This window comes from Oryx dammah, unplaced genomic scaffold (genome assembly GCF_014754425.2).
Source record: "Oryx dammah isolate SB20612 unplaced genomic scaffold, SCBI_Odam_1.1 HiC_scaffold_5, whole genome shotgun sequence".
NCBI classification, from domain to species: domain Eukaryota; kingdom Metazoa; phylum Chordata; class Mammalia; order Artiodactyla; family Bovidae; genus Oryx; species Oryx dammah.
Genome location: NW_024070189.1, coordinates 16,498,125 through 16,510,471, shown reverse-complemented (window position 1 = coordinate 16,510,471; position 12,347 = coordinate 16,498,125). Strand labels below are relative to the sequence as shown.

The window sequence follows — 12,347 nt, the reverse complement described above, 5'->3', positions numbered from 1 at the left end:
TGGCCCACCTTCACTACCATCGGGGATTCCCGCTGTTACTTGCTCCTGATCTTTTTCAGGAATCCTTAATAGAGGCTGGGGGCAAAGAGCTTGCAACTGAGGGGACATCCTTTCATGTGTCAGGGATTCTCAGTTATTCTAAACTGTCGTACTACCTACACTTGGCCTTTAAATTTATTTAAATATTACCAGACTCTTACTGGCATTTATGGTGGCTACTTCTGTCCTATGCTCTGGCAAAAGTAAAATAGTTTGGGCATCCAGTCTCTTCACAAAGGTGCTGAGTGCTCCTTTGGAAATTCAGTTTCTTAATTGGCTTATTATCTCAGTTCTCTGAGTTCATGAAAAGTTATACTTTTGTGGATTATTTGCTTTTTGTTATTGTACGGTCGTAGCAGTATTCTTTTGTAGCTTTCTAAATCCTCAGCAGTAATGAACTTTAATGAAACTTTTGGGTATGTGTCTGTGTCTTTTGAGCCTAAATGTAAAATGTATTTCTTAATATAGATCAAAGTTAAACTTTTTCAAAAGGTAAAGTTTTAGAAGAAGGTTGGCAACTTTAGTTCCATTTTTTGTGGTTCAGAATGGTTTTTTTGGAGGTATGTTGCTTTTTGAGGTGAAATACTCTCTTAGACTTCTTCCTTTTTTGGCTTATAGAGGTGACTTTTTTTTTTTTTTTTTTTTTTTTTTAGAGGTGACTTTTACTTAGGAAATAAACTTAGTATTCTTGATTCTTAAAAAACTTTCCCTATATCAAGAAATGGATAAATAGAGAAAATAGCATGATTTCTTAAGCATCTGTTCTGAAAAACTTAACAGTTTAGGGAATCATTGCAATAATTATTCTTCATGGTACTCAAATAGACCAAAGAAGTTAATTCCTTTCTGAAAGTTCTGCACCTACTCCTGGGAAGTAATTGATTTAGATAATTTGGCTAAATATTTTATTTTTAATACACTTTTCTATACTGTTTACATTTTAGAGTTTTGGAGGCTGGAAAAGCAAATGTTATTTTACCAAAAAATTCACCAACAGGAATAACTCATGTGATTGCCAGTAATGCAAGAATCAAGGCTGAACAAGAAAAAGATGACTTTAAGGCTCCGTTCTATCCAATTCAGTATCTAGAAGATTTTCTTTTAGAGGTAAGTTTTTTTTTTTTTTTAAAGCATTTTTAAATGTTTATTTTATGAAGTTGATATAGTGAATATATAAAATCAAATTACGTTCTGAGTTTTGAAAATATGATTAGAATTAAAATGATATTTTTAAGGCAATTACTCTGAATTATTTAAATATTTGAAAATACTTCTGATAAAGCTAAAGGGAGCTTGCTTACTACATTTAAAATTTGTCTTATCCAGAGTCTCTACTTTTGTTTTCAGTGCTTTGGTGATGTTTATTATAAAATAATATTAAGCATTTTGAATCAGTATAAATAAAACATCAGTGGGCTATAGTATCATGTGAGAATTCTTCACATATTCTCCCACTGGAAAAGAGAAAGCTGTTTCTAAGAATTCAGAAATATTTTCCTGTCCTCTTCCTCCACCAGCATCTCCCTACTTGGTACACATACTACTCCTTAAGTTGTCTGAATGGAAATAACCCTAGAAGAATTGCTTTGAAAGTAAGCACAGAAAAAAATTTTAGAAGGTTCACTCAGGATGGAAGAGAACCTGCAGTATGTCTAAAAATTGAATCTTGGTCTTCTAGGGAAAATTAGCTCCTTCAGTGTTTCCTATTTCAATAGATAGTATACAACCTTTTATTTAATAATTTATATTAGAAACTTGGGAATCACTCTTGGAACCTTCCTTTCCTTTTTTCCCCACGTCTTGTCAGCTACCAAAGCCTATTGATTTTATTCTGAATACGTCTTGAATAAACTACTTCTCTGCTGTACTAACATCATGTTCAGTTCATCCTCCTGTCCCTGTGCTGGAATCAACTCCTTTTTACTCTCCCTGTTCTACTTCTTTGCTGCTACTCTTGCTAATTTCCTAATAACTCTCATTTTTTCTTGCTCTAGTCCACTCAGCTTCATTCAGAGGGAACAGCTAAAATACTCTTTCTAAAATATTCTGATGCTGTCACTTTCCCACTTAAACTTCTCCACTGGCTTCCTGTTGCCATAGGATAAAGCTGTAAACCTCTAACATGGCTTTAAGTTCCCACAGGGTTGCTGTCACTCCTGCCTTTGCAACTACAACCTGCTCTACTTTTTCCTGTGCTTGCTTTACTGTAACTGCCTTCTCCCAATTTCTTAAACAGGTTGAGCTACTTCCTACCTCAGTATCTTCTGCAAAGCTATTTTCTCTTCCTAAAAAGCTCCTTTCCACTCACTACTCTCTCAGTCCCTGTGCTTGCCTACTTTCTGCTCATCATTCAGTTTGCAGTTATAATGTTGCCTCTTCAAGAAGGCCTCCATGGCCTTCTTATTAAGATAGCTAGGTCCACCTATAATGTGTTCTAATATCATTATTTTGCTTTATAGTACTCATCACAATTATAATTAATTAATTGGCTGGTTACCTGGTTAATGTCTTTTCCCCCATCTGTTAATAAACCAAAAGCACTGTGTCCTCAAAGATGATGTCTTGTCTTTTCCATAGTTATATCTGAATCATTTTGCATAAGCCTGGCACATGAATTCTCATTTTATATCTATATTTGTTGGATTAATAGAGAAATTATGAATGACCCTGAGTATTCCAAGAGTAGATGTAATATATCATTCTGTAATTACCTTTCCCTACTGAGTAGCAGCAGTGTGGATTGGAAATTTAACCTTAGTTCAGAGGATGGATCTGCTTGGACTGTGGATAATCTCATTGTCCTTGACAGTGATTGGTCTAGGAATGGGCATGTCAACCAGTTCTAATTCATGGGACATACAGAGAGGTATGTAAGAGCTTCTGGGAAGTTTCTTTTTCATTCTGAAAAAAGCCTCTGGCAGCCTGGCGTCTACTAGATGTAAGTGGAAAAATGCCATTCTTTGACCATGAGAAGAAGTAGCCTTAGGATGAAATCAATCCTGTAGACAGCAGAGTTTAGAGACAGAATGTAGACTCCCTTAGAGATACTTGAGGGGCTGGATTAGTCAGCCCTGAAGCCTGACTTAGCACTGGACCATATCACCGTTCTGTGAGGTTGGAATTTCCATGCTGTTTACGTTACTTTGAATTGGTTTTCTGTTAATGGTAGCTAAAAGCATCCTGTCTGATGTATCTAAACAGTTTAAAGATAGTGTTAACTGTCAACAGAATGAGAACCATTCTTAACTAAATTAGAAAAAGTGTCTAAATTCCCCTTTTTCTATACAAAGAAATGAATTAAATGTAATAACGTGCTTTTTCTATCATCTTATTTTGCAGTAGTCTGACTACAGTCACATTCAACTGCTGAAGTACTAGAGGGCAGCAATAGTGTATCAAGCAAACTTAAAGACAATCTCTAACTTATATTTGTTTTAGAATACATTTTTTTATAAACTCTGGAATAAGACAGCTGAGAGTTAGTTCATAACCATTCATAACCTCTTTGGCATAGAATGTAATACAGTCCTCATTAGATGGATTCTGAAGTGTCCTCTAAGAAGGGTTGCCATATAAAATGACTGAGCTAAAAGTAACAATTAAGCAGTTGTTTAAAACAAATAGTTTTGTTTAATCTCCTTAACTTTCTGGAAAGTCACTTAGTAACAGAATCAGGAATTATTTAGTTCAAGTTTATAGATACCTATTGAAGACTTTTGCTTACCAGGCTCTCTTCTTTGCACTGTGGAAAATGAAAAAGACCACCTGCCAGACTGCGAAAACAGAACATTGCAAAAACAGAATGTGGAAACTGTTAATTACAGTTTAGTGTGTATTGTGCATTGGTAAAATCACGTGCATGGTGTAGAGATACAGAAAAGTCAGTGACTAATGAATCTCAGTTGTTTGGCCCAAGGAAGATTCACAAAAAGGAGAGGATCCTTAGGAATATTCAAAATTTCTTTTGATTTTCAGCCTAAGAAATAAGATGAACTACAGAAAGCTCTTATGGAAATACAGTAGTAATAATTGAAAAAAATACACACTTTTTGTTCCAGATCAACTAATTGTGGGCCTAGATTTGTAACTTATTAATTCTTTAACAATAGTAAAGTCATTTATTCTGTGATGGAATTTCTTCCTTTATATGTAAAACCAATACTTACCTTACTTTGGCTGTTATGAAAATCTAGGCCATTATTTATTGATTACTATGTGCCAGGCACTATACTAAGCACTTTTTACACTTAGTCTTATTTTAAACCATATGTTCCTATGTGGTATGTATTATGGCCCCATTTTATGGTTAGTGAAGTATAATTGAGTTTAATAATTTTCCCATGATCTTACAACTATCATATCAGACCAAAAATGTAAGAGCAAGCAGTTAAAAAATTTTAAGACTGCTCTCCTTGAGTCTCCCCTTTTCTTATTTTGAGTATTAATAGCTTTCCTTCATACTTACCTGGTCTCTTTCTGGGTAGTTAAAAATAGTTAATGTTGTAAAGATTACAATACACTAGTAGTCATTCTTGGGTTATGAGATCCAGCTTAAGAATCTGAGGATACATACTAGTTTAAAACCATGTAGAACACTGGGAATTCCCTGGTGGTCTAGTGGTTAGGACTCAGCACTTCCAGGGTCCCTGGGTTCAATCCCTGGCCAGGGAACTAAGATCCCACAAGCCACAGGATGTGGAAAAAAAAAAAAAAAAAACATGTAGAGCACAGGGCACTTAAAAGGTGCTTGTTCTGATTACTTGACCTCTCTGGCTCTCCATCCAGTCTTGTGAATTCATTGAAGTTGTATGACAACTTATATGGCTTAATCAAAGAAAAGCCTTATCTACTGGAGATCAAATCATAGCCATACCTGTTTTAAAATAGAAAACAAAGCTAAGTATGCGAATCAGAACCCAAGGCAGCTATCATTGCCACACTGTTTTGCCCCATCTTAGATAGTAAAATATTTTACTGAATTGGTAAGCTTTTGCTCATCTGTTTGGGAAATACACTGTACTATATGAAGAAAATTAGACATGGCCGTCTTTTCCCAGATCATATAGGAGACAGATACCTAACACAGTGCCTAGTGTATAGTTGGCACTAAAATATTCATAAAATAAAGAATAAGGAATATTTGCAGATAAATAATGCCCATATTTTTCACAAGAGTAGCCCTTTGGAGAACATATTAGTGGCTTAGAGATAATTATATGTTGATGTTTAGCACTGTAGAAAATAAATTATTTTCTAAAGTTTCACATTTGGTGTCATTTAAAATGTCATAGTTTATCAGGTTCTGATTTTTAACAATTTAACTTAAAAAGGATACTTTAATTATACATTTTAATACACGGACCAGTATATAGCATCTGAAATGGATGTTTAAATATACTTTGAAAACAGTATATTCTTCCCTAGTTGCTAACGATAATGGTATGTTCTTTTGCATATGTGTTCTAGGTAACTGGAATCTAATTGTGATTAATGCATCCTATATTTTAGACATTCTTTGATGATCTAAGCCTGAGGATCTGTCCTCGTTATCAACAGTGTGAAATTTGAAGCCAGAAACTCAGTTTATACCCATTACAGTTGTCCTTAATGGAAATTATACATTTAGACTAGTACTTACCTTGATTCTAGAAGCAGGAAAGAAGGAAAGTCTTCATTTTTCTTAGTTTTCCATTTCACTTTCCTGCGTGACTGAAGAAATGTAATCAGCTACTCTTAGGGATTGTTCTCTGGTGGCAGGATTGCAGGCTGCCAAAGTACCCTCACATCCATATAGGAAGCCCAGAACAAGTAAGAGGGAACCAGAGATCACACCACAGGCCTTAGCACATTTTGGGTATTTCATAATTGCTCCCTAGGAGGACAGTGATTCTCCAGTCTCTGTGTAAAGATAGTCTCTGAATATCCTTGCATACATACTTGAATTCATCTTTATTCTCAATTCTTCGTGTTACTAAACTTCTAGAATTATATGTATAAGTACACATGCAACTTTTAAAAACATTATTAGTAGTAGGTAGTTATAATATCAGTTTATATTTCTTAGCAAGAGAAATACATTTGAGATAGAGTTTGGTGAAGATAATTGCTTATTAATATTCAAGTAAATAAGAGCTGTGAGTTCAGCTATTATTCTGTTTTCTTTGTGTGATAGATTTGCAAATGAGTCTTATTAGTAAAAAGCTGAAAAATAATCAGAGAAATAATCTATAGTCAGAAAATTTTGAAATAGACTGTAACTTGGTAAGGGATTAGATAAAATATTTTTGTGATTATTTATAAAAAGAGTTGCCTGTTACTAGACTAACAAAACATTAGCTTTTCTTGAGATACATTTTTACTGCTACTTTATTCAGGACCTTTGTCATAATGATTTTTTTTCCCTTCAAGGAATTTACTAGTGTTTAATAAACTTTGATTTAGGTGCATTTTTTCTACTGACCTCTAAAATATTTTGCAGTTATAAAATTGGATATCACATAGAGTATATAATGTTGAAATTTTACTTCATTGTTTGCCCAAACCATTTTTACATCCATACAGAAAGAAATTCATAATGATGAAGAGTCCCAAACCAATTCTACTTGGAAGAACCATAGCAGTCAAGAAAAAAGCAATGATTTCCGGGAAAATATGGGATTTCTTGAAATGAAAGATACCTTAAAAGAGACGATGTGCAGAACACAGGTAACATTTTATCATCTAAAAGAAGAAAAATTTTCTATATTTCTGATTTTTCTTTCAAAATTGTAGGAGAGGTGTTATTTGGTGGAAAAACACTGATTTTGGCATCACAGAGCTGGTATTAGAACCCAAATCTGATTTTCAGTCTATAATTTGAACATACTAAGTCTATAATTTGAACATAGATACTGTCCTATGTCTGTTTTGAAGCTCTTATTGAAGTAATACATATATACATATAGAAATTCAGTTTCTAATACATAGTGTGTTCTTAACACATGATAATTACGTAAAACACCTCTATATGTTGAATGTAATGTATGTCTTATGAAGGAGTCAGCAGTGTATGTATTGGTCTAAATATATGGTCTAAATTCAGATATTTTATTGCATATAGATCAGGTTTTCTTCAGTGGCATAAGGGACTTCTACTTTGATTAAATATGGAAAACAAAAACATGAAGGACTCTGAACTTGAAGCAATAAAAAGTACCTTCAGAAAGTGTATATGTGGCTCTCAACTAAAACTTTTCAGATAGCAGAAGCAACTAAAACAGTCTAAACTATTTTTTAATGTGATTAGAAAGAAATTAAAATTTGTTTTTACTGCATCTGTCAAGTTTTTTCCTTGAGAATTATAGGAACAATTTGGAACTTCCGCAACTAAATAGTACCTTACAAAATCGTATGTGGAGAGAGTAAATAAAATATTCCAAGAGCTTAAAATATTTTTGCAATTTTTTCTGGCTTTTTCAAAATACAGTTGTTGGTAGGAATATAAATTGGTACACCCATTGTAGAAAATAGTGTGGCAGTTTCTCAGAAAAACTAAAACTGGAACTACCATTTGACTAAGCAGTTTCATTCCTGGGTACATATTAGGGGAAAAAAAGAAACTGCCATTATGTGAAAGCAACCTAAGTGTTCATCAACAAATGAATGGATTAAGAAGATGGGATATATATATATATTAATATATGTGTATGTATTTATACACATATATAGTGAAATACTACTTAGTTAAAAAAATGAAAGTTTGCCATTTGCAACAACATTGATGGAGTTGGATTCCCAGGTGGTGCTAGTGGTAAAGAACCCACCTGCCAAAGCAGGAGATACAAGAGTTGTGGGTTTGATCCCTGGGTTGAGAAGATCCCTTGGAGGAAGACATGGCAACCCACTCCAGTATTCTTGCCTGGAGAATCCCAGGGACAGAAGAGCCTGGCAGGCTACAGTCCATAAGGTAGCAGAGAGTCAGCCACAACTGAAGTGACTTAGCACACACAGATGGACTTGGAGGGTGTTACACTAGTAAAGTAAGTCAGAGAAAGACAAATGCAGTAATAATTTATATTTGGAATCTAAAAGATAAAGCAAACTAGTGAATAATACAAAAACGAGTTGGACTCACAGATATGGAGAACAAACTAGAGGTTACCAGCGCGGAGAGGGAATGGTGATGGCAGGATAGTGCAGTATAGGGGTAGGGGAGTAAGAGGTACACACCATTACATGTGAAGTAAGCTGCAAGGATATATCTATCGTACAACACAGGGAATATAGCCAGTATTTTATAACTGTAAGTTGAGTATAACCTTTAAAAATTGTGAATCACAATGTTGTACACCTAACTTACATAATATTGTACATCAGCTATATCTCAATTTTTAAAAGTAAAAAGAATATATCTGTAAATATCTTGTTCTTTTTAGAACTCAGAAGAATGTATTATCAAATTCAGGTAGTAATTTCTATTTTTTTAATAAGTTTCTTTGTATAAGGAATAAATAATATAGTTTGCAATACTTTTTATCTTGTTTAATGGTCGAGAAAATCCCCTACAGAAGGGAATGGCTACCCACTTCAGTCTTCTTGCCTGGAGGATTCCATGGTCATAGATAAGAGTCTGGTGGGCTACAGTCCATGGGATCACAGGGTTGAACTCTACTGAGCAACTAACACACACACACACACACACACACACACGATATAATAATAGTGATTTTTATAGGGCTTCCCAGGTGGCGCTAGTGGTAAAGAACCTGCCTGCCAATGCAAAAGACAAGTTTGTGGGTTCAGTCCCTGAGGGAAGAAGATCCCCTGAAGGAGGGAGTGGCAACCAACCCAGTATTTTTGCCTAGAGAATCTCCGTGGATAAAGGAGCCTGTGGGCTACAGTCCACAGGGTCGCAAAGAGTCAGACACGACCGAAGTGATTGAGCACAATGTTATTGTATCTGTTTCCTATACAGAGATTTTCTGATATGTTTAATTTGATATGCCTAAATAATGGGAAAACTCTATTCGATATCCAGCGTATTTCACAAATACTTGGAAAATAATGAAGATAACCAAATCTGCTTTGATTAAGCATATGGCAACTTTTTTAAAAAGCAGAGATTTCAAGAAAGATTAAGTTAACAAAATACCTAAATTAAATATATGCGCAAACACTTCGAGAACTAAATATCTGTATTTTTCTGCTTCATCATAGTATAGCTAAAATGTAACATAATGCATAATACTCTGTTTAATTTTATGTATATGTTTTATAAAACCTGTTTTTCTGAGAGAGATTTTTGTTTTGACTTGCATTGGTTGTGTTGAGGCTATATTTAATCTATGCTCTAACTAAAGTATTTTTACAAACATGCAGAAAGAAATGAAAAATCATGATGAAGATGCTACTATTAGTTCTATTTTGACTGAACATCAGAGCAAAGAAAAATTCAGAGATTCTAGGAAAAATTTGAAATTTGTTAAAATGAGAAATGCCTTAGGAAGGCATATTTACGGAAATCAGGTAAGACCTTCCCAATTAAAAGTTATCTATATTTTATACTCTTTTCTAATATTGTCATTTATGAAGTTGTTTCTTCTGAACTGTGTTTATATGTCTTGATAAAGGATTTGTGTACAGTTTTTGAAAGAGTAAAATGGTGAATATATGTTAAGAAATAGAGCATTCCCAACTTTTGAACATCGTGCTGTGTGTCATTTCCAAACCATGTCCCTTTTTCTTCCTCTTACCCATGATAGGTAACATCTGTGTTGGAATTTGTTTTAATTATTTTCTTGTTTTTCATTATAGTTTTACTACCTACCAATATGTTATTTTCCCTCCCAATAAGTTTGCCTGTTAATGAACTTTTTGTAGTTCATGATATTTGTAATCTTCTGTGACTTGCTTTTTTGGTGGTGCATATATTTCATTGTTTCACAATTATACTTTTTATCCATTTAACTATTGATAGGTATTTGGGTTTCTTTTTGTTTGTTTTTGATGGATTGTTTGGTTTTTTAATTATGAGCATTTCTGTTATGAGCACTATGAACATTTTCTTATTGATTCTTGGTGCACATGTTCAAGAGTTCCTCTAGCCTAGGATATATGCCTGAGAGAATTCTAGGTCATAAGAACTGTACGTGTTGAACTCTACTAAGTAATGACAACTAAGTAACGATCTACTAAGCTTTCCAAAATACTTTACTAGTGTATACCCACTCCAACAGTAGGTGAAGTTTCCTATTGTATATAACTATTTTTTAATGTGTTTTAAGTCCAACTCTTCTTGAATTTATTTGGATTTAGTAACGTACATCATTCATGTTGAGATTTGTTTAATTTTGATCTAAATATATGCGGAAGGAAATTAAGAAAAATGATGAAGATATTCAAAGGATTTATACTTTGAGGAAAAAACGCAAAAAAGAGAAAGAAAGAGATCCCAGGAAGGACATTGAACATGACAGGAGTACCTTAAGAAAGCACATTTATAGAGATCAGGTAAAATTTTGTAAGCTAAACTAAAAAAAAGAAGTTTTAATTTTCTCTGGTTCTTCCTTAATATCACCTTTACATATAATCTGATTTTTGTGATTGCTTGCTGTGTCAAATGTAACCTGTACATCTTACGGAAAGAATTTTCTCATTTTTTTCTGGTATAATATTCATAATTTTATAATTAGCTTTGGTTCACAATGAAAGTATTTTTACATGTGTACAGAAATAATTTGAATTAATGATCAAGATGTTCAAATATGTTTTATTTTTCCTGACAAAAAGGAAAAGAAAGGTTCTAGGAAAAGAGGGTAAAATTTTTAAAATGGAAAATACCTGGTATGTAGTTTGAGTAATACATTCTAATCTAAATTTTAGTTTATCTTGTTCATCCTTGGTATAGTATAGACCATTATTAATAAGATAGCTTGTCTTTTTAAAAATGTTTATGTTATTTATTCATTTACTTTTGGCTGTGCTGGATCTTTTTTGCTGCATGGGCTCTTCTCTAGTTGCAGCAAGCAAGGACTATTCTCTAGTTGTGGTGTGTGGGTTTGTCATTACAGTGGCTTCTCTCGTTGCAGAGCATTGGCTCTAGGGTGTGCAGGTGTCAGTTAGTTGTGGCACATGGACTCAGGAGTTGCGGCTCTCGGCCTCTGGACAGGCTCAGTATTTGTGGTGCAGGGGCTTCCTTGCTCTGTGACATGTGGAATCTTCCCAGATCAGAGATAGAATCATTGTCTCCTGCAGGTGGATTCTTTACCACTGAGCTACCAGGGAAGCCCCAATATCTTTTCTTTTAAATGAGATCCTTCTTGAGCTAATTTCTCTAGAGTATAACTCTGTTTTACCATATAAACCATAGCATGTTTACATGTATTCGGAAGGATCTTCAGAAAAATGATAAAGGTGAATAAACAATCATGTTCTGTGGTTTGAATGCTCGGTCACGTCTGACTTTTGCGACCCTGTGAACTGTAGCCTGCCCGGCTCCTCTGTCCATGGTATTCTCCAGGCAAGAATACTGGAGTGGGTTGCCATTTCCTACTCCAGGGATCAAACCCACATCTCCTGCATTGGCAGGCGGATTCTTCACCACTGTGCCACCTGGGAAGCCCCATTTTTGTGGGAACATGACAACAAAAATAAGAGAGGTTTCAGAAAAGATTTGGAATAGGTTAAAAGGAAAATGCGTAAGGAAGGGAACATGTAAATATCAGGTAAAACTTTCCAATTAAAACATACTGTTTTCAATTTTTTTAAATTTCGTTGTGTAATCTTTTTCTAATATGGTTGTAAGGATCTTTGCTGTGATTAACACTGCATGAATGTGTTCTGGTGTTACATTGTCCATTGTGATACTTAGCATTTGTGTTAGCATTCTTTGGTACATTGTCTAAAGTAGTTCTTATATGTATACAGAAAGAAAGGAAGAATTCCATTTTTGCTGGTCATGCCAAAGAATCAAAAACCAAGGATATCAGGACAGATGTGGATATTGTTGACCTAAAGAATGCCTTAAGGAAACACATATATAGAGCTCAGGTAGAATTTGGCTTTGTGTAGTTTTCTTGTCATTCTGCAATGTTACCAATATGTAATAATAATAATAAGTCATTTTATTATATTTAATGTCTTAACATAATTTTCTTAGTTCATTAATTTTTGTAGATAGTAATTATTGTATTTGGACAATGAGTAAGAAAATGTAAATTGATGAATTCTCTGCTGTTTATAACTCAGTGACGTCATGGATAAATTAGAAGTTTTCTAAACCTAAGTTGTTGGTGTTTCTCGGTTTAGCCTCAGTTTGAGGAAAACTTTGA

General features: G+C 34.0%; 1 protein-coding gene across 1 annotated transcript in view; it reads left to right on the top strand.

Annotated features, from left to right (window-relative positions):
- SLF1 (SMC5-SMC6 complex localization factor 1) overlaps positions 1 to 12,347 on the top strand; it is a 74,569-nt gene that overhangs the window by 17,301 nt on the left and 44,921 nt on the right. The window contains exons 5-9 of the mRNA XM_040241516.1: positions 984 to 1,146; positions 6,601 to 6,744; positions 9,397 to 9,543; positions 10,390 to 10,527; positions 11,944 to 12,066. Of these exons, the coding sequence (XP_040097450.1) occupies positions 984 to 1,146; positions 6,601 to 6,744; positions 9,397 to 9,543; positions 10,390 to 10,527; positions 11,944 to 12,066 (715 nt within the window). The remainder of the gene's footprint in view (positions 1 to 983; positions 1,147 to 6,600; positions 6,745 to 9,396; positions 9,544 to 10,389; positions 10,528 to 11,943; positions 12,067 to 12,347) is intronic.